General features: G+C 37.6%; 1 protein-coding gene across 2 annotated transcripts in view; it reads right to left on the bottom strand.

Moving 5' to 3' along the window:
* Nucleotides 1-793: 793 nt before the first annotated feature.
* Nucleotides 794-23,333, bottom strand: part of IMMP2L (inner mitochondrial membrane peptidase subunit 2) — an 859,460-nt gene continuing 836,920 nt past the window's right edge. For both annotated transcript variants that reach the window (XM_032871296.1, XM_032871300.1), the window contains exon 7: nucleotides 794-1,411. In XM_032871296.1, the coding sequence (XP_032727187.1) occupies nucleotides 1,292-1,411 (120 nt within the window). In that variant the 3' untranslated portion in view covers nucleotides 794-1,291. The remainder of the gene's footprint in view (nucleotides 1,412-23,333) is intronic.

Raw genomic sequence — 23,333 nt, 5'->3', positions numbered from 1 at the left:
TAGCAACTAAAGGGTCATTGCCCTTATGCACTCAATATTTTACACATAATCCCAGGGGATGCCCTTTGCCAAGAGACAAAAGTTACAAGCCTTGAAATGGTAATGACTGTTTAGTAAATAGGAGTTAAAAGGCCAGAGCCTGAAATAGAAGTTGGGGAATAGAGAGAAATGGAATTGATAAGGGTCCAACAAAAGATTTTAAGCAGATCTCCATTTAAAAACAATACTTTTGATTGTACATAAGTACTCACTGATATTTGTTGAATGTGCTACTATGATGCTAAAGAATTGTTAGTAACAGCTGCTGTTAATAGGCATATTTTTTTTTTTACCCTTACTCTTTGCATTCCTGACCACTAAGGAAGCTTGCATCCACATTTGCAAGAATAAATATAGACTCGTATGAAGGAATTTACTACCTTACCTCTGCAGTTAGAGGATCTATGATGCCATTATCACCCCACTTTGCAATTGATGATTTCAGTATTTAAAGAGGTAAACACTGAAAATCATTGGGAGGAAAAAAAGTTGGTCAAACAGGAATAACTTTTTTCATTTCACTCGGAACATTTTACCAAATAGTGACTAAATACTGATGAATAGGTTTATTCATGGATGTGAACAGGCTAGAGATCACTCAGAAGTTTTTATTTAAAAGGGCTAATAAGAAAGCTTTAATTGTATGGAAATATTGATAGAATTGGTTCTCCTTACTTTAATTCCTTGCTTCCAAAAAAAAAAAAATATTCCTCATTAAGGGAGGTACAGGTTAAATGATTAATACCCAAAACAGTACCTGAGCAAATCAGTTTTATTTTTATATCACAGTTTACTGTTCTTCTTAACCAGCAGTCACTGCCTCGTACATACTGTCAATTACAATATAATTTCCATCACTGTATGTTTCTTCATGTTCTAAAGAGTAAATGACATTACTGAATTACTTTCATCAAATATTAATTTTCATATTCTCTCAGCAGCAAGCACCAAAATTAAAACCCAACAATTGATAGACTAAGTACACATAACAAATTCCCTGTAAGACATGGGAATAAAGTTTTCCTATTCCCAAAGGTCTGTAATTTTTTGGCATTGAGCAATAGAGTATTACAATTAAACACAAAATCAGTTGCTATTTAATACTATATAATATTTTAACACTTTTTCTTTAATAATGCAGATCATTTCATTTGAAACAAACTTTGCCCTTCTGAAGGTTCCTCCTCTCCATCCCTTCTGTAAGGGGTGGTTTTGGCCTGCCAATGCCAGCAGCTGAGGGAGTTTCATGCCATTATTCCTCTTCTCTCTGAACTAGCAAGCGCTCTGGAGGAAGAACAGATTCCAATTTCTGCCAGCGCTCTGGAGGCCACAGGATATGTGTAGCATGGGCATGTAGAAGTCCTAGGGAAACCTGAACCCATGGAGACACAAAGAAAGCAAGAAATTATTTTATCAGAATTACTGTCTCAAAGACAGAATTTGATCCAGGTCTGAAATTTGTTGGAAAGATAATGATCAAAAATAGTAAACATTTATATGGTACTTTTGTAGGTGATTTATGTACCTGAATGCCTTTAAATCCTCACAACCATTGGAGGTAGTTATTAGACCCATTTTGCATTTGAGAAAACTAATATTGGTTAAAATATTGCCCAAAGTCCTACAGCAACCAGTTATTTGGTAGAGGCTGGCTTCAGAGCTGAGCTGTCCAACCCATGGATCTGCAACCTTAACCCCCATCCTCAGTTTGCATACACCCAGGGAGCATAAATCTGGTTTGCATTCTCAGAATTTCCTATGGAGTTACCAGTATTTTAGGGGGACTTTCTTATGTGGATAAGTCAGAGACATGAAAAAAATATTTTTTATGAAAAGTATTGTCCCATCTACTGGCTGAGCAGCATGAGTTAGATTAAAGTGAGACTAAAGCCTTCCTTGGAAACTACATGGAGCAACATGGAACTAGTGATCACAGAGGGAGGTGGAAAACTAAGGGAAATCCGGCATTGGAAGATAGGAATCAAGTATAAAGACGACAGATGGCAAAGAACCCCCATCAACAGATATGTGCCTGGTTTAAGAGGAGGTCACTAGAGGGAAGCACTGAAAGCTGAACCCTGAGAAGGAAGGAGCCCGTAAGACCTAGTAGCGCTTCCTAGGGCCATCAGCTGCAGTGGGCAGAAGAATGCAGGCAAACCTGTTTAAAACGCAGATCCAGGAAGGCCCTATTCTTAGATCACCCTGCAGTGAAGCAAGGTCTGGAAACCTGTGTCTTTTGTTGTTGATGCTATTGTTGTTACTATTGGGTAATATTTTAATAGTAGTTAAAAAACTTAAAGTGCACTTAGCACACATCTATGTAGTGCTAGCTATAAACCCGATACTATAGGTCCACTTTTTATTTTCAAATGTTTTTCCAATCAATTGGAGCTCCATAGAGATTAACATATAAGACTGCTTTCATTGAAGTACTATTTACTAGCATATGCATTCGAGAAATCACATTGCATAGAGAGTCAAAGAGCTGTATGTCAGGTGAGGGACTCTAAAAACATAACTAGAAACACTTTTTTTTTTTTTTAAACAAACTTCACAACATCTTGGAACACAAAATAAGCCCAATGGCTATCAAGAAGCCCAGGGGCACAATAAAGGAATATTATTTTGAAAATCAAACTAGTTATTACATTTTGTTGCATTTGTTACTTTCTCCTTGTATGCCTGTCTGTATACATATACTTTTTGTATTGAACCATTTGAAATTTGCTGATATTCTGAATTTGCCCCTAATATTTCCATGTGTCTCCTCAGAACTCTTTCCTACATAAACACATTGCAAGTTCTTAATGATACAATATTAATGTATAGCCAATATTCAGAATTTTCCAATTGCCCCAATAATGTCTTTTATGGCTATTTTTTAATTTCTTAAGGATCAACAATTGCATCATAATTGTCATAGTTTTTGTTCAGGCCTGTTGCCTTGTAAGATGTCCTACATTTATAATTGCTTGATTTTTTTCCCCTCCTGAAAAGATTCAAGTTAAATGTTCTTGGCAAGGACACAATGTACTTGATAATGCGTTCTTCCTATTCTGTCATGGCAGAAGGCACAAAGTATCTGTCCCATTCTTGGGATAAGAAGTTTGATCACTTGATTAAGGTGATATTGACCAGATTTCTCCTCTGTAAACAAATCATTTTCTTTTTATAATTAGTAACTAATCTGTGGGATGATATCTTGAAATATGTAACTGTCCTGTGTCAACATTTCATCTAGTCATTTTATTATTTCTCAAGGAAGCTAGTTTCTAAACCATCTGATGATTTTAACATCCATCGATGATCCTTCCTGAATTAGTTAGCACATTGATGATTACAACAGGAGTTTCCAAATTTATTTTTCCTTTTTTATTTATTAGCCATCATTCTTCTCTAAATTGATTCCTCTTCTGATCCCAAACCCCTCTTTCCATCAATGTCAAATACTTCTTCTTATGAATTCTTGGTTAACATTGGACAGGTCTCCGTCAGTCCCCAAGCACTTCCTTACTTCTTGGTACCACTCCATGTTGCAGGCCTCCTTGTACTTTATACCTGTTCAGCCTGGAATCAGACATCTTATAAAGAAACCTTGGTTTACATGGGAATACTGTTTAGAAACCAAAGCCTGCTACTATATGTACTCATTGCTCTAAAGGTGTCAGAGAAGAAAAATAAAATACCTAAAACCTCAAGGTTTTCCCTCACCTTCCCCCATTCCATATTTCTCTCTCCCTTCTTCTAAAGTCAGCTCTCTGGTTCCCAACCACAAATTTACTGAGTAAAAAATCAAGGTTTCTTTGCAACTATTTTAATCCTTAAAATACATCTCATTTTTTAAGGGTTATATTTATTGGAATTTGTCCTTTTTGTCCTCCACAGCATAGCTGTATTAAGCACTGTTTGGTTTGTTTCCATTTGTATTCGATTTTAGTGTGCTTTTGCTATCCTTTTTGATTAAATGTTATTTTTGAATACATAAACATTTGCATGGTTCAAAAGTTAAAAATTATTCTTAAAAGGTAAGGTAGGCAGAATGCCCCATCTAACACACACTCCAAACATGTCCATATCTTAATCTCTGGAAGAGACTGCTAATCACTGTAGCAGTGCTACAGAGCAAAGAGCATTAAGGTTACAGATGGACTTAAGGTTGCTGATCAATCAGTTGATACCAAGATAATGAGACTATCCTGTAACATTCCATGAACCCAAATATAATCACAAGAATCCATAAATGTAGATGAGCTAGGCAGAAGGGTTAGAGTCAGACAGAGATGTTATACGGCTGGATTTTGAAGATGGAGAAAAGGGCCATGAGCCAAGGAATGCAGGTGGCCTCTAGAAACTAGAAAGGAAAACAGATTATCCCCTAGAGCTTTCAGAAAAAATGCAGCCTTGCTGATACTTTGATTTTAGCCCAAAGAGATACATATTGGACTCATGACCTCCAGAACTGTAAAATAAAGGTTGTTTTAAGCCACTATATTTGTGGCAATCTAGTGGGAAACTAATACAAGAAATACAGATTGCATTCCCAACGACTACCACACCTCTAAAAGATGAACTGTTTTCATTAGAATATTTTTCTTATTTCCCGTTTTTTTCCCTCATACCAAATGTAGAATACTACATTCACTTTTGCACCTTGTTTTTATTCTCACCAGGATATCCTAGAAACCATTTCCTAACACTTCATTGAAAGGGAGCCTGTGGTTTTTACAACCCCCTCCCCTTAGTGATTCTAATTAGCCTCATTGGGAATTCAGGATCTGAATTTGCCACTGAGCACCACACCCAGAAGAAGCAAGCTTAACCGACTTTAAAGAATCCTTTGAATATATTCTGGAACATGCTAAGTAACCATTTCAACCATGTTAACTGCCAGGAGCCTAGATCTAATGGTCTGTCATAGTGAACTTTTTATCTATTTTTGTTTTTGTTTGGGCTCAGTGGAACTATAGGACAGCTGGTCTCCATCCTCTCCACGATAACCCTTTTTAGATTTGATAGCTGCTACTTGCTTGTTCCTCAAGCCTTTATTTGCTGTTCCAGCTTGTTTAACTTTTCTCATATGATTGATTTGCCAGGACTCCTGCCAATATATTTGCTTGCTTGCTTGGTGATTCAATTTTTTTTAAAAATCAACTTTCATTTTACTAAAGCCTAGGATTCTTTTATTCCAAACATTTGTTAGGTATACAACGTGCTTCCTGGGTGGGGTGGTGGGGGGTGGGGGAGAACCTCACAGATGTAGAGTATTATTGTTTAAAAGTATGGTATGGAGTGCAAAATTTAAGAATTTCTTTAAGAAAGACTAATAAACAGAGAGTGCCTATGTATTCTAGCAGTCTTGTCACAGATCCTTATTAGTATGTATACAGACATGCAAAGAATATAGTGAATACAGCACAGAAAATTCAGAAGTAAAAGAAAAACTAAAAGCTATACTTCAGCTATAGTTTTGGTTTCCACACATACTGTATTAAGCAGGGTCTTCCAGAGAAACAGAACCAGTAGGACATGTGTTTATACACAGAAACAAATTTATTTAAAGGATTTAGCTCATATAATTATGGAGGCTTGGTGAGTTTAAAATCTATCTAATGGGGAAGGCCAGAAGACTCAGCAAAGAGTTGCAGTTTAATTTCAAGGGCAGCCTGCTGGCAAATCCTTTATTGCTTGTAGGGGGCAGCCTTTTGTTCTATGCAGGCCTTCAACTGACTGGATGAAGTCCACCCACCTATTGGAGAACAAAATGCTTTAACTCAAAGTCCTCTGATCTAAATGTAAATCTCAGCCCAAAATACCCTTAAAGTAACCTTCAAAGGGGTGGACCCCATAGCCCATCTAAATTGACACATAAAATTAACTATGACACCTGACAAATATAATCCTCCTCCTTACTCAGTGTCACGCTCCATGCTTACTACACCTAGGGCAGTGTTCTGAGTGACTTAGGCGTCCTGATGCATTTAATCCTCACAATAACTCTGTGACGCAGATTCTATTATGGTCTCCATGGTGGAGGAAACCTGGGCATAGAATAAGATTTTTTGAGCCAAGACTGAAGTGTATACCTTCTGCCCCTTGATCTTTATCAGGATCCATCATAATACTTATTTTCCAAATGAGACACTTTGACCATCAAAGATCAGGTCAGCTTAATCATATTGCTGTCCCACATACTTCCCTGAAAAACCTAGATTAATCAGAAGGAAATTACTATTAGGACCTGCATTGTTTTCTGCATATGTTGAAGCCCTAACCCCCAGTACCTCAGAATAGGACTGTACTTGCAAATAGTTATCTCTTTAAAGGTTCTAAGTTAAAATGAGGCCAGTAATGGGGCCCTAATCCAATCAGGCTGGAATTTTGTTAGAGGAGGATATTAAGACACATAAAGAAACAATAGGGGTAGGGTATGGACACAGCAAAACATTGGCCATTTGGTAAGCCAATGAGCGAAGCTTCAGAAGAAACAAAACTTGCTGACACTTGACCTTGGACTGCTAGTCTTCGGTACTGTGAGAAACTTTCTATTGCTCAAGCCATGCAGTCTATGATATTTGGTTATGACAGCCCTAGCAAACTAAGAGATGCAAAAAAGGAGAATACTGGGCTGGAAGCTAGTTCCCTAAGATGTGCCAATACTCATTCAAAATAGGGAAACAAAGAATCCAAACTATAAATCCTTAAACTTAGTGAGGAAGCATGTCAAAAGCCAAGATAGGCCAAAAGCTAAGCTTCTTGCACCAAACAGCCAAGGTGTGAATGAAAAACATTAAAAGAAATTTCAAAAACCTACTATGAACACACAAATGATACAAAAAGTGAAACAGCCTTACTGCTGATGTGGATAAAGTTCTAGTGGTCTGGATCCAAGCTCAAACCAGCCACAGCATTCTGTTAAGCCAAAGCCAGACCAAGGCCTTCACTCCCTTCAGTTCTATGAAGGCAGAAAGGTGAGGAAGCTGCAGAAGAAAAGTTTGACTTAGCAGAGGCTGGTTCATGAGGTTTAAGGAAAGAAGCCATCTCCCAAAGGAAAAAAAACAAGGTAAAGCAACAAATTATCCAGAAAATGTATCTGAGATCATTAATGAAGGTGGCTACCCTAATGAACAGATTTTTCAGGTAGATGAAACAGTCTTCTATTGGAAGACTTTTTCATAGCTAGAGTGGAGAGGTCAGTGTCGGGCTTCAAGCTTTGAAAATGCTATCAAATACCACTACATACTATAGAGAAATTGTTCATGAAAATAAGAGTATACTGACGTGACAACCTTCACAGTTGTCTTAAGTAACTCCAACAGCCAATCCAAATCTTCAACAACCACCAGCCAGCCATCAACACTGAGGCAAGACCCTCGACCAACAAAAAAATACGACTTTTTGAAAGCTCAGGTTATGATTCATTAAAAAATATCTTCTAAAAAAGGCTGAAGTATGTACATTGCAATAATGTTGTATTTTAAAAACCAAACTTAATACAGTATAATGGAAACCTAACTTTTATATGCACTGAAAAACCACAAAATTCATTTAACATGCTTTATTGTAATATTCACTTTATTGCAGCAATCTAGAACAGAACCATGGTATCTCTAAAGTATGACTAAAATTTTCTCAATAGGTTAGATTACCCTGACCAAACAATGTAGTATTTTACTGGGACTTGACTCTTCCCTATGCTTTTTTGTGTCCCATGTTTAACTGTGTCTCCTCTTCAAAGCACTCAACATTTTTAGGCATAAGGAATCCACCTTTATGGTAAATTTTAAAATACAACAGAATCATATTAAATCATTATAATCCCTTAGCAGATCATTGTATTTTTAGTGTCTGCTGAATGAGAAAATACTTCCACATATATTAATGGGCCTCTTACAATAACTCTGTTGCCCACAGATTGGGAATCAATGATCTAGAATAGTCTATTTTGATTGTGTACTCTAATAGCAAAAATATTAGAGAACTGACTTCAATATTTAAGAATTTTATATATATATATATATATATATATTCATTATATAACTAGTTATGTATATAACTGATAATATATAGTCATATATAGTCATATATTATCATAGTCATATATTATCAGTTATATATTATATATAATAATATATAAAAACCATATGTTTTTAATATATAAAAACCAAATGTTAGTAAAGTTTAAACTCTTACTTATTCAGTTCAAGAGCTCTAATTTTTTGTTTTTGCATCCAGGGGATCATTATACACACTCTTTGCCTATTCCTGCTCCCCTCTGCTCTAGGAAACACCAAAATTACTAGCTGAAAATTGATCAGTGCTATTAGTCAACTAGTTTGTTTTATCAACACAATGCCAAGGAAGCACATGGACTAAATTTGCAGTGAATTGCCCGTTTTTGATTGAATTGGCTCCACTGAGAAGTTATGTTGGCATGTGGTAAACACAGCCTTCATGAGCACCGACTTTTCTTCAGGTGCCAGAGGCACAGGTGTGTGTTGCTATGGTTCCCACCACCCCCTATTCATAGGCCTATAGTTTATGGAGCACCCTCCCAGTTCTTGGCTTCAGAACACCTTCTCTTGAAGGAAGAGCTTGCAAAAATAAGAATAAGCAAAGCACAAGAGTCTAAAGGTAGGATAGAGGGAAAAACAAAAAACACAGGAAAGAAGGAAGAAGATGACTGTAAATGGGAGCAAAGACTTTTAAAAAAAGATACTCAGAACTAGAGCCAGGGTCACAAGAGGATCAGGATGGGAAATGAGAAGAAGCACAAAAATTCCTTGGATTAAAATATTTTCCAAAAGAAAATACAAACAATGTTTTATATGCAGTATAAGCAAATAAAATCTGTCTGTGATGAATTTACTTAGCAGTGTAAGGAGAAAATTTTCCACATAAACAAGGCAGCAGTCAGATGATATTTATTCTATAATATTAAATTACCTACAATTACTTTTGAAAGTCAAATCAAACTGCAACAATATTAGAACTGGAATGAACACTGTTTAAAAGAAGGGCTGGTTTGCCAGAGCTTAAAGAGGTCAGTCAGCTTTCCACTCTGCCATCCAAAGCCCTTTTTACCCACATCTTTCCAAACTCACCTGCATTATATCTCAGTATGGAAGTTCTACTCTAAGGGCTTCTTCAAGGTACACCTAAGAGCTCATGCCTTGTTCACCTTCCTGCTTCTGATGACTGCTATGCTGTTTGTAATCCCCTTCCTCATATCCCTGGGATCCCCCACTGTAACACCCACTTTAGTCCAGATTTTCCATAGAGTCCTTCCCAGCCACTGCAGTTCTCATCCATTTGTTCCTCTTTGCCCAAGGAACTGAGGCCTGGTGTTGGTCTACCCAGCAACAGGTGCTTAAAAAGAAATGGAAAAAAAAAAAAAAAAAAAAAAAAAAAGGACCAAGGGCGTGTGGCTAATGAATATGGCAGAATAGAAGACCCTAAACTCCTCGCCTCCCACTGATACAACTAGATAATTCCCACATCAGTGTAAATTACACAGGAAACAATCTGGAACTGGCAGAGTAGACTCTCCACAGCTAAATGTAAAGAGGAGGCCACATCTAAGAGGATAGGAAGACCAGAGACATGACTGGGAGCCAAACAGACTTGCAGGGATTGTCCACTGGAGAGAGAAATTCTCCCTTGGGGAAAGGAAAGAAAGAGCCTCTCCTAACAAGTACCCCAGGCATGGAGAACCCTCATGGGGAAGATGAATTCCTGTAACATTAAACTTTGAAAATGAGAGGGGCCAAATTTCATGGGTTCTTAAAATAAGGGGGGCTGAACACCTAAAACTTTCCAAATCAGCAGGCTCTGCTCTGGGGGAACAAGAAAGGCTAGAGGAAACTGAGTCCATGCCTTTCAAGAGACAGCACAACAAAGAGCCTGCAGAGACACAGCATAGAAGCAGCAGTTTGAAAATGCCTCAGGTATTAAGCAGAGAGATTTGTTCAGTTATCTCACAGCATGTGCTGGAGGGGTAGAAATCCTTGGGAAATTTCTGAAAAAAGAAAAGTGCTGGCAGGAGCCATTTCCCTTCCCCATGTCCCAGGCTAGATACACAGGTATCTGTAGGGACTGGAGCCAACACTTGCCATCTAGTTTGCTAACAGTGTGCTCACAAACCTCCATCCTTGTGCTTCTGCCAATCCACTCCCTCCAACCCGGCCTGCCTCTGTTCGGGGCAGCTGTAGGTCCCCTCTTGCAGAACACAAACTGTGAGAGGAGAGAACAGGAGAAGAAAAGAACAGAACAAAAGCAATAACCATAAAACAATTAACAAAATGGCCATAAGTATATAACTATCAATAATTACTTTCAATGCACATGGACCCAACACTCCAATCAAAAGGCAGAGGATGATGGAATAGATTTTAAAAAGGAAAGCAAGGTCCATCTATACCTTGCCTACCAGGAAACTCATTTCAGACCTGAAGACGCCTGCAAATTCAAAGTGAAGGGATGGAAAAGTATTTACCATGCAAATGGAAGTGAAAAAAAAGTGGAGTTGCAATATTTGTATCACAAAATAGACTTTAAAACAAAGACTCTAAGAGACAAGGAAGAACACTATATAGTCATAAAGGGAGCAATTGATAAGAGGTTATAACAATTGTAAGTAAGTATGGCACCCAAATACATAAAGCAGCTAATAACTAACACAAAGCACCTAATCAATAGTAATACAATACTAGGGGACTTTAACACCCACTGACATCAAGAGACAGATCATCTAAACAGAAAACCTAGAAGGAAACAGTGGCTTTGAATAATATACTAGACCAGATGGATCTAGATGGATCTGACAGATATATTCAGAGCATTCTCATCCTGAAAGAGCAGAATACACATTCTTTTCTGGAAAATGTTCCCTGTGCACTTGAACAGATCACGTATTGGGCCACAAAACAAGTCTCAACAAGTTAAAAAAGAATGAAGTCCTATCATGTATCTTTTCTGACCACATGCTATGAAACTAGAGATCAAACACAAGAAAAAAGCTGGAAAAAGCACAAATACATGGAGGTTAAATAACAGGCTACTCAACAATGAATGGGTCAACCAAGAAATCAAAGAGGAAATAAAAAAAAAAATACATGGAGATAAGTGAAACTGAAAACACAGTAGACCAAGGTTTCGATTGCAGCAAAAGCTGTTCTCAGAGGAAAGTTGATACCAGTATAGATCTGCCTATCTCAAGAATCAAGAAAAATCTCAAACAATCTAACCTTACACACAAAGGATCTGGAAAACAAAAAACAAAACCCCAAACCCGCAGAAGTAAGGAAATACTAAAGATTAAAACAGATAAAACCAGGAGCTGGCTCTTTGAAAAGATCAATAAAATTGACAGACTTAACCCAGACTAACAGAAAGGACTCAAACAAAATTACAAATGAAAGGGGAGAAATAATGATCGATACCATAGAAATACAAAAGATTATAAGAGATATTATGAAAAATTGTATGTCAGGGGCGCCCGGGTGGCTCAGGGGGTTAAGCCTCTGCCTTTGGCTCAGGTCATGATCTCAGGGTCCTGGGATCAAGCCCCACATCAGGCTGTCTGCACAGCGGGGAGCCTGCTTCCCCCTCTCTGCTTGCCTCTCTGCCTACTTGTGATCTCTCTCTCTGTGTCAAATAAATAAATAAAATCTTTAAAAAAATTATATACCAACAATTGGACAACCTAGAAGAAATGGGTATATTCCTACAAATATAAACTCCAAAAACTGGAGGAAGAAATAGAAAATTTGAAGAGACCGATAACCAGTAATAAAATTCAATCAGTAAACAAAAATCTCCCAAGAAACAAAATTCCAGAATCAGACAGTTCACAAATGAATTCTAGCAACATTTAAAGAAGGGTCAATACCTATTCTTCTTAAAATATTCCAAATAATAGAAGAGAAGGAAAGCTTTCATATTCATTTTATGAGGCTAGCATTCTCCCTGATACCAAAACTAGACAAGGACACTACAAAAAAAGGACAAGAACTATAGACCACTCTCTCTGACAAATATAAATGCAAAAATCCTCAACAAAATATTCACAAACCAAATCCAACATACATTTAAAAAAAAAAAATCATTCACCATGAACGAGTGCAGTTTATTTCTGGGATACAAGGATGGTTCAGTATTTGCTAAATGAATCAATTTGATCACATCATGTCAACAAGAGAAATGATTAAAAACCATATAATCATTTCAATAGATGCAGAAAAAGCATCTGACAAAGTACAAGATTGATTCATGATTAAAGCTCTCAACAAAGTAGGTCTACAGGGAACATACGTCATTATAATAAAGGCCATATATGAAAAGCCCACAGTGAACATCATACTCAGTGGTGAAACACTTAGAGCTTTTCTCCTAAGGTCAAGAATGAGACAAGGATGTCCACTCTCACCACTTTTATTCAACAAAATACTGGCAAGTCCTAGCCATAAGAATCAGATAAGAAAAAGAAATTAAAAGCATCCAAATTAGCAAGAAGAAGTAAAACTTCTTTTTTTCTTTTGCAGATGACATGATACTATATAGAGAAAACACAAAAGACTCCACCAAAAAACTACTAGAACTGATAAATGAATTCAGTAAAATTGCAGGATACAAAAATGAATATAAAGAAATCAGTTGTACTCCTATACACTAATAATTAAGCAGTAGAAAGAGAAATGAAAAAAAAAATCCCATTTACAATTGCACCAAAAACAATAAAATGCCTATGAATAAGCTTAATCAAAGAAGTCAAAGACCTGTGCTTTGTAAAGTATGAAACATTGATGGATTTACAGAATATTGTTAAAATGTCCACACTACCCAAAGCAATCTATAGATTTAATGCAGTCTCTATCAAAATACCAACAGCATTTTTCCAGAATTAGAACAAGCAATTCTAAAATTTGTAAGGAACCACAAAAGACCCTGAATAGAAAGAGAAATGCAAAACCACAGGTATCACAATCCCAGATTTCAAGATAAACTACAAAGCTCTAGTAATCAAAACACTATGGTATTGCCATAAAAGTAGACACAAAGATCAACAGAACAGAATAGAAAGCCCAGAAATAAACCCATGATTACATGGTCAATTTAATCTTTGACAAGGAAGGCAAGAACATGCAATGGGAAGACAATCTCTCCAGCAAATTGTGTTGAGAAAAGTAGACAACTACATTTTGTTGTCTAGACTGAAACTGGACCCCTTTCTTACACCATATACAAAAACAGAATCAAAATGGATGAAAGACCTAAATGTGAGACCTGAGACCATAGAAATCCTAAAGTGAGAACAGGCCCTAATTTTTTTGACATTGGCTATAGCAACATTTTTCTCGATGTATCTCCTGAGGCAAGGGAAACAAAAGCAAAAATAAATTATTCGGACTACATTAAAATTAAAAGCTTCTGCACAGCAAAGGAAACAATCATCAAAACTAAAAGGCAACCTACTGAATTGGAAGAAGATATTTGCAAATGACATATCCCACAAAGGGTCAGTATCCAAAATATATGAAGAGCTTATACAACTCAATACCCAAAAAACAAATAATCTAAGTTAAAAATGGGCAGCAGATATGGACATTTCCCCAAAGAACACATCCAGATGGCCAACAGACACATAAAAGGATGCTCATCATCACTTATCATGAGAGGAAGGCAAATCAAAGCCACAATGAGCTATCACCTCTTGCCTGTCAAAATAGCTAAAATCAAGGAGATAAGAAACAACAGGTATTGGGGAGGATGTAAAGAAAAAAGAACTTGCATGCACTGTTGGTGGTAATGTAGATTGGTACAGCCATTGTGGAAAGTATGGAGGTGCCTTAAAAAATTAAAAATAGAAATACCATATGATCCAAAAATTCAATTTCTGGGTATTTACCCAAAGAAAATGAAAACATTAGTTTGCAAAGATACATGTACCCCTATGTTTATTGCAACTTCACAATATCCTCCTTGTGTTTTTGATGCATAATTATTGTGCTTGATTATAGAAGTTTCCCCAGACTATGCTGGAGTGTTACATTATATGTGATATAGACATTGTTTACAGACACTCTTGATAGACACTAATATCACCTTTCCAAAATCTAAGAAGTCTGAAGTCTGAAACACATTTGCCTTCCAAGGTTTGAGATAAAATATTATCTTTAAATATATGCAAAGGTGAATATTTATTAAAGAGGATAACTGTAATCAGAGTTACAAATTTAGTCCTGGGCAGGATGGGCACTCTTCTAGAAGCTGGAAATATACACAATAAAGATGATCCCTGTCCTCCAGGATCTCATGATCTGGTGGGAAGGACAGATGTTTCAACAAACCATCAATGTACAACCTGACAAGCAAACATACAAAGGTACCAAGTGCCTTGAGCAGAGACTGTGGCCAACCCTTAGGAAGGTTCCACTGAGTGGGTACATTTTGGTGGCTCTAAAGGATATTGAAGACTTCCCTCTTCTGAAGGCGGATTTTTCACTCATGACAATCTCTTGCCAGCTTTTTTATCTGTAACACTCTCCAAGTCTTGCTTGCCCTCCACTGAATTTCAAATTAAGACAATGTGATAGGTTTATACAACCCAATATTTTGCAATGAAAAAGTAAAGCCATATGCTTTACAAAAGACTCAAAATGAGATTCTCTCTTTTAAAGTCCTCATTCTAGCACAAGTGTTTTCCTTCATTACCAACAATTTTAACTTTAATCATTTCAAAGCAATTTTCCTGTTCAAGACTTAGCTTCAATCAGAATGCATTTTCAGGTCACTTCATGGCCTCTTCATGATTCTCTCTAGATAACTACAGAATCATGCATAATCATTCTAGTTCCCCCAAGACACCTTCAGTAAGTAGTTAGTTCAACATTTTATGCAAAAATAGATACAAAACAGGCCCCTAGGGGTATCTTCAGCTAATTTTCATGAATTAATTTCCCAGGATTAATGTTTATGCACCACTCTCTTCACCACATAATCAAACCACTGGAGTTGAAGTGTTCTAACTCCTTATTTTGCAGCTTGATTAAACAGGTCATGAAATACTTGAATATCATTTGGATAGTTAGCAACTCAGTATCCACAATAATCCATAGTAGTTGGATGACATTACTGATGTCTCATTGTTTACTTGTGTTCTCTCTAGTAGCTGATGTCCCACATCCTATTTTTACGTAAGAGATAAAACAGTTCATGTAAATACATGAAGGGAGAGGTGTGAAAGCCTTTGTTGTTGACACTGTTTTAAACCATATTTAGACCAAGTGGGCAGGCACCTATAGGAATAGACTAGTTTGCCTCGATACAAGAATTCAGGACAACAAGGTAACTGATTTCCACTGCCAGTCCTGCTGCTATGGTGGCTGCAGCCACTCTGCCACAGTGACTTCTGTTCACTGGGTGGTTGGCATCCATGTCTCCCCACTTCCCATCCTTTTTTATTCCTTCTTTCAAAAAGAATGTGAGGAGATTTACAAAATAAACAACCGGGAACAAAAGAAGGTAAATAAAAATGTTAACTACAAGGGTGAAGACAGTTGCTGTGCAGAGCCCCACACTTGGTTCTTAGCTACCCAAGGGCCAATGTGAAGAAAGAAACATGCTAACTTACACAGTTCTCACAGGACCAGATGCAAGTTGTCCTCTGATTCAGTTTCTGCAAGCTCTTTCTCACATCGGATCCCCGACAGCATACTCTAAGTATCATGATGGACTATGTCACTGCCATAGGTTCCCCCAGAAAGTTACAGCAGGCAATTGGGTGAGTGTTGTTCTTCAAGAGACTAAGGCAATACAGTCTTGTATATAATCTAGGGATCTAACTTATTCCAATGATAGGAATTTACTATCTGGAAGCCTAGAGAGATAGCATACCCTTTAAATCATCTTTTCTAAATTTTATGCCCTCACCTTTGTTTTTCTTCCACAGGAGATCCTGTGGAAGGATTCTTGGCTCAGCCAGTTGGATGCCCACATATGGGACTCTGAACACGGAGGGAGCTATGCAGAGACTCGGAAACCATGAGAGTTACTGGCAGAGAGATGGATGGGAGGAAGTGTCCAGTGATACCAATTGCCAAACTCATCGCCCTGCTTCTGGGTGAACATAAGGGTGCCTTATGTTGCTAACTGTCCAATTCCTCTGCCTGGCTTTAGTGGATTATTCAGTATCCTTCCAATAACACCTTTTCTGCTTAAACGAGTCAAGATAAAAAAAAGAAAATCAGGATGGCTTTGTGATTTTTGTTGCAAGATAACAGATTGATATGCTACCATGAAAATACTAGTAAAAGAATGTTGACAAGGATATTTGGAATTAATTCTAAGTACTAATTCCAAAGGTGATGCAATCAAGGCTCGGAAATGTTGCCTACCGGTAGGGACCTAGTTAGTTGAGGCTGGGATGCAAATCCTAGCCCGGGCTCCTAGCCCAAAGCCCTGTTCAACATACCTGTCAGTGAAATGAGGTGTAGAGCCCTGGAAATTGCAAAGATTGGCAAGGGGCCCTGCATCAGTGCTTTCCAAACCTGCTTTTACCCCAGGGAAAAGCGAGGCCTTTCATTTTCTGCAGAAAAAAATAAACATTGCACAGGAAGGTTTGTATACATCCGTACCACTCTGTTTGGGAACTGCTGCTGCTGTGTAGCAGCAGGGCATGTGACAAGCCACTGGGCTGTAAGGAACACTTGCTGGCAGGGACAAGAAAGCCGGTGCTGATGACAGCGATGGGGTTATGTCCATGTGCATAAAAGCACTTGGAAAATGAAGAAATGCGGAGACCCTAAAGTGCATTCCTTTTACTCAATGAGACAGATATATAAAAGCCTACTATGTACCAAGTATATGACATGGATTCTAAATCTACAGTAATGGAGGAGCCATGGGCTCTGGCCTTAAGGAGTTTGTAACTTAGAGGGGAGGACAGTTGTCATACGCTTGATCCATGGGATGTGTTTGGCAGAAGTGGGGGTTGCAGAAAGGGAGTGTAATCTGGTAATACAGGCCAGTGAAGGATTAGGAAAGAGACAGGTTTTCAATTCTAACAGGGGTGCCACCTCTGACTACAATCTAAGGAAAGAAAAGGCAAGAGTAGAGGGAAAGAGAATAGTCAGGAGATTTGTTGGCTTAGAGTGCTGACAAAAGATATGATCATGTTCTGGGGAAGAAGAAGGAAAGGATACTTTGAGAATGAAATCCAAATTTCATAGCACAGTGTACACAACACTTCATAAATGTACTTTATTCCTTGGTACTCCTTAACGTGTACCTGGATCACCCTTACATTTTTTTTGAACAGGTCTTGTTCTCTCACATCTTTGTACCTTTGCATATACTACTTTTTCTATGTTCTGAAAGACTTTCTTCTGCCCTTTACCTAGGTCACCCGCTTCTTCTTTCCAGATGTAGCTTACATACCACTTCCTCCTGGAGGTGGAAGATTTCCACCTTCTCCTCCCAGTCTCAGCAACTGGTGCTTAGTTAATGACAACTAGTAATTATCATACTGTCCATGGATAGTCTATTTTATTATTTCTCTTACTAGGTGTGAGCTTCTTGAAGTGGACACTGTCTCATGTTCTAAAGCTATGGCATGAAAATACAAAGAAGCTAAAAAAAATGTTGATTAAAGAAGTGAAATAGATACAATGTGCATTTAGATTGGATGCAATTTCACAACTGATTGTACATGGGGACTGAGAAAAGAAGGAATTACGGAGAAGACTGATTTCACCCCTGTCTGGAAAGATGGTAATTACTTTAACAGCAGAGGGGGATCATGGCAGAAGGAGCAGATTAGGGAAACAATGAGTTCAGTTTTGTATTATTCAATCTGAGATTGCTATTGAATGTCACAGAATGTCACAGACCATTCTCTGCAAGTTCAGACAACTGTGTGAAGTAGAACTTAGAGATCTAGGAATCATCTGGTGTATTCATGGGAATGAAAATGCTCTCCCAGAGAAGAATAAAATAAGAGTGCTAAGGTCAGACACCTAGGGGAACACAGCATTTCAAAGATAATGCTAGAAAGCTACCAGCTGTATGCAGGAATAAACTTCCTTAACAGTAACACATGCTCCCATAGACCAGAGCTCATGAGATTTCTGTGCAAGTAGAGTCATATTGCTCAGCTGTAAAAAGGTAAGCATTGACATTAGGCACAGCAGAACAGAGCAAAGACTAGGCGAGGAAATAGCTGCAGTTTTAAAGGTGATTTACAACTATTAGTTCTTCTTCCTGATCCTAGAGAACCTATAAAGACCCAGACAAAAACCTATTAAAATTTCTATATTCCAAATTGCTATTTGCTTGATTAATTCTACAGCATGTCTCTTTTCTTTACATTTGTGTATCTATGCCTGGGGAAAGGTTGATTACTTCAATAGTAGCCTAAGGAAAATACAACAGAAACAAATTTATTTTCTCCAGTATAGAGTTACGAATTAACTAGAGAGTATCCACTGCTATGGATTATACATGACGATTCCACTAACTCAGACAATTGTTGACTCTAATTTGCAATTTTTTATAAAGCAAACTTGTGTGATACATAGATTGATTTTGATAGTGCAATAGGCTGAGATTTACAATGAAAACTTCTGATGCTTTATAAATCATCCTGATGACGAAGGTTCCACAGATTTGGCACTCTTGTCTTCATGCATGCTATGTGACACCCTCCCACTGTTAGGAAGCTGTCATCAATCATTTCCTCTAAAAAACTGGAGAGGAATATGGTATGCACGAAGCACCACAAATAGACACTGCCCTGTCCTTGGATGAAGTCTCTTCATGAAAATCCCTGGCCATATTTAGCCCACTGGATCTAGTACTGACACACGAAACTATAGTTACAATTAACTTTCCTTTTCCTTTGCTTTTCTTTTCTCTGGTGGCTTTTCCGTGTCTTCTATAACTTGAAAAGACAATTGCTTCATTAAAGAAATGTTAACTCAATGGGATGGAGGGGATTAACCAATCCAAACTTATTCTTCAGTCAGAAAGTCAGAAGAGATCCTCTCTAATTATCAGAAACCCTGATAATTCAGCATCAGTAGCACACTGTCCCTGGGATACCATGATGTACATATGGTCCAAGGAAGAGGAGTGGGGAATCATTGGTAAGCAGCATGTGAAGAGCATAAGCTTTGGGTTCAGAAAACCATCTAGGGATCCAGACTCGGAAAATTAATAGCTATTTCATTTTTGGTAAGTTATTTGACTTCTCTCAGTCTTTACTCATTGTCAAGATGGGAGCAACAATATGAGCTCTGTGAGGTTGCCACAAGAATTAAAGGCTGTAAAATTTGCATTGTTCTAGCACAGAGCCCTGATACACATTAACTGCTCTGACAGCCCCATAATAAGTCAGGTACAGATGAAGCCTGAGGTGTAATACATTAATAACAAGAGATAAAAAGATAAGGTATTGAAATAGCTACAGTATATACCATCCCATTGGTAACTGTTAATGGTATCCAATTAGGAGTTTTGCCTTTGAGAAAAATTCTATTCAGTTAACTTGTGATACTGGTTTATAACTATAAAAATGATTGCAAGAAATCTGTCCCAATAAATTTAGTGCTTAGGAACTCTGTCTCCAACAGCAATAAGACATGGCTGTTGTTATGTTTCATTTTTTGTTGCAGAGCTGAACTTTGAAGGAGTTTTTCTATGTACTAAGATGAGCTCAATAAAAACGAAATCCTTTGGATTAAGGTAACATCCCTAAGAGACCTCTGCCTCTGGTAAAAAGGCATTTGCAGCAGTGAACAAAAAAAAAAAGAGAGAGAGAGAGAGGAGGAGGAGGAGGAGGAGGAGGACTCCATGTTGCTTTAAATTACCTGACAGATCACAAAAAAATGGCTTTTAGGTAAATGACCAATATTTTCTTGATTTTTCTCCCAGCTCCACAATATCAGTTAAAAGGGCCACTGGAAATGTGAATTTCTTAGCAAAATAAAGCATTATAAATGGTGCCAGTTCCTGACCACCAACTCATTCCTTAACCTTTGCTGGCATCTCTTTTCACTATTCAACAGAACTGTGTTTTTAAAGACCAACATTTCCAGGGAAATGTTTTCAGTCTCCACCTTCCTCTGCAGTATTCAACCTTGTTGACCATCCCCAGCTAGAAAGTCACCCTAATGACTACCTTACTTCTCTTCTTAGTGCTCTGAACACACTGTAAATTTCTGCACCCTCATTATCAGCCACCTGTTTCCTGAATGTAAGTATTTTCCTAGGTTATGTTTTCTTTGTTTGTTTTTCCTCCTTTTATATGCTTTCCCTTGGTGAACTCATCCACTGCCATTTCTTTAAGTCCTACTCTGGCAAAAATCCCTCAAATCTCTATTTCCAGCTTTACCTTTCTCTCAACCTCCAGATCTGATTCTGGGTGTCCTCCTTATTACACAAACATGATGTACACAATACACCAGCTTTCAATTCTATCATTGATAGCTTTCAACTATCAATTCTATCAAATGAGTATCTTACCCTAGCTTCTTAGCTACCCAGCTTTAACTGTAACTTTAGATCCATAATTAGACTTCTGTCTTTGCTTTACCATCTTCTTATCAAATTAGTTAACAGATTCTTCCTTGTTTGAATTCCTCTGCTCCTTTCCACTCACACAGCCATCATCAAGGGACAGATTCAGATCTCCTCTTCCTCAGTCATCTTTATACCAAATTCCCCAAAATCAACCTTGTTTTGCTCCATCTGCTATATTCTCTGGTACCAGATTAATTTTCTAAAGCTTGGCTTCAATCAGGTCATTCTCATGATTAACACATTTCAATGGTTCCTCACTTCCTACTAACACAAAAGATGTGCAGCCTGGTATTCAAGAACTATCACAGTATATGGCCACTACTGATCTTTCTATTCTTTTTGCTCACAATTCCTTTACCTTGTACCCTATACAAGCTCCGTATAAGTTCTCCAGGTTGACTTGAATGTCCACCAGAGCGTGAGCACTACTGCTCTAAACTACAACCAAACTGAAATGGTCATAATTATTATTTGTCTACTCTCTATTTATGCCTTTACTCCTGCTGTTCCTCTAAGTATCATCATCATCTCCACATCCTTATTGTACCCATCCCTTGACATCCAGTGACATTTTCCATAAAGCCTTTATAAAATGCTTCTCTTCCATTCCCAATTCTATGTTTCTATCATTACCTTATTTATAATTATATATTATGCCCCATGTCTTCTAGATTTCTATAAGATCCAATAAGGCAGAACTCATGTCTAATTTATCTTTTATTCTTTAAAGAACTCAATGTAACATCTTTTGATAGACTGTCAAATAGAATGTCAAAAATGACACTCTCTTAGACAAGACTAGGTTAGGAAGGAACTACCACATGTGCATGGCTGACAAAGGAATGTGTTATTAATTTTAGCATAAAATTTATTTCATAATATTTAAAATTTAGATGTGTTCATTAGTCATAGCAACTTATTTTTAAAAGCTAAATTAAAATTTTTACACTTTTTGATGAAATAGTCAATGCACGTATACATAAACAATTCTACTTATTTATGTAAACAACCAACTTGTGGAACTTTGAATTTTTCAAAGATGATGACAAAAAATACCTCCCAACTCAAAAACTCTTCTGCAGTGTGATCTTTCCACCCTACTTCCCCTTCAAGACGTGAAATTTATTTCTTCATCTGCTTGAATCTGGTTGGGGGTGGGTACCTGTGACTGCTTTGATCAATTCTGCGCATAGCACTTAACTGGCCTGGCAGCTTTTTCTTCTTGCCTCTTGGAAAATAGCCATCATGTCACAAGTGTAACTGAGATCACCACGCTGTGAGAAGCCCAAGCCACACTGAGACACTTGGATCGTGAAATGCCATATGGAGAGAGAAAAGTAAAGGCCAAAGAACACTGGGCACCAAACATCTCAGTGAAGAAACCATATTGGAATTGGATCTTTCAGCTCTGGCTGCTCTACTTGCTACCACATGAGTCAGACAGAAACCATCCAGACGACTCCTTCCCAGTTTCCTAACACATACAATTGTGAACAAAATAAAATGGTTGTTTTAGATCACTAAATCCTGGTGTACTGTGTTAAATAGCAATTTATGATAGAAACACTACTTATCATCACTTATGTAGAGCTGTGGTCATGCAGGAACAAAATGAAATGGTATGCTTACAAAAGAGACAGTTAATTGTACAAAAAAATCACTATGTTTGCAATCTAATGATGCTGAATAAAGCTTAATACTGACCAATTTACTAATTTTCCTTTAGTTTTATCCTTAGCAAAAAAAAATCCATAGGAAAATATTAGAGATAGTCATATTTTTCAAAGTCAAACCTCCATTACAGAAGTTACACTCAAGAGTAAATTACACAATAAGCTAAAGACCATCCAAGAAACATAGAATATAACTAAACAATACAGAAAATTTGCAAATACTAAAATTCCATGTAGCCATTAAAAATGATGATATAGCTATAATGATAAAAATGTACACTATATATTAAATGCCAATTACAAAACTGGAAGAACATTACCATCTTATTTTGGGTTATTAAAGAAAAGATACTTAATGGTCCCCTCCCTTCCATCTCCATACACACACACACACACGCACACACTTTTTTTTTTCTGCAGGATAAAAAGTCCAAAAGGATGTACATCAATACGTCATTATCCTTAAGGGTGGCATTATAGGTCATTTCTATTTTCTTTTAATTTAAGGCAGCAGTTCGCAAAGTATGCACCCCCAGTGACAGCATCACTTGGGAGCTCGTTAGACACGCAAATTTACAGGTCCTGCCTTCTGCCTCCTGATCATAAACTCTAGGCGTAGGTTCAGCATTCTGTGCTTCCACACTGTTATCAGACTAGGATATAAGCTAAAGCTTGAGAACTAAAGCCTGGCTATATTTTCTGATTTTTAAGTAAGTTAATATGTTTCTGGCATTGCCTAATTTTTAAAAAGTGAGTTTCCTGAATTTCCAATTAAGACAGAGTGAGAGGATCCGAGGCTCACCACATTCCACTGATACACCTATTTAACACCTACATCAGTGAAATAACCCAGAAAACAACCCAAAGATTGACAGAACAGACTTTCCAGCACGGAGCCTGCTTGAAATCGTCTCTCTCCCTCTGCCCTTCCACCCCTACTCTGGCTTTCATGCTTATTCTCTTAAAAAAAAAAAAAAAAAAAAAAAAAAGAGAGAGAGAGGGAGGCGGAGGCGGAGGCGGAGGAGGCGGAGGCGGAGGCGGAGGAGG

The sequence above is a fragment of the Lontra canadensis genome, unplaced genomic scaffold (genome assembly GCF_010015895.1).
Source record: "Lontra canadensis isolate GAN:19392208 unplaced genomic scaffold, GSC_riverotter_1.0 scaffold2, whole genome shotgun sequence".
Taxonomy (NCBI): Eukaryota; Metazoa; Chordata; class Mammalia; order Carnivora; family Mustelidae; genus Lontra; species Lontra canadensis.
Note: the sequence above shows the minus strand (reverse complement) of the source record. Positions and strands in the feature narration are given on the sequence as shown.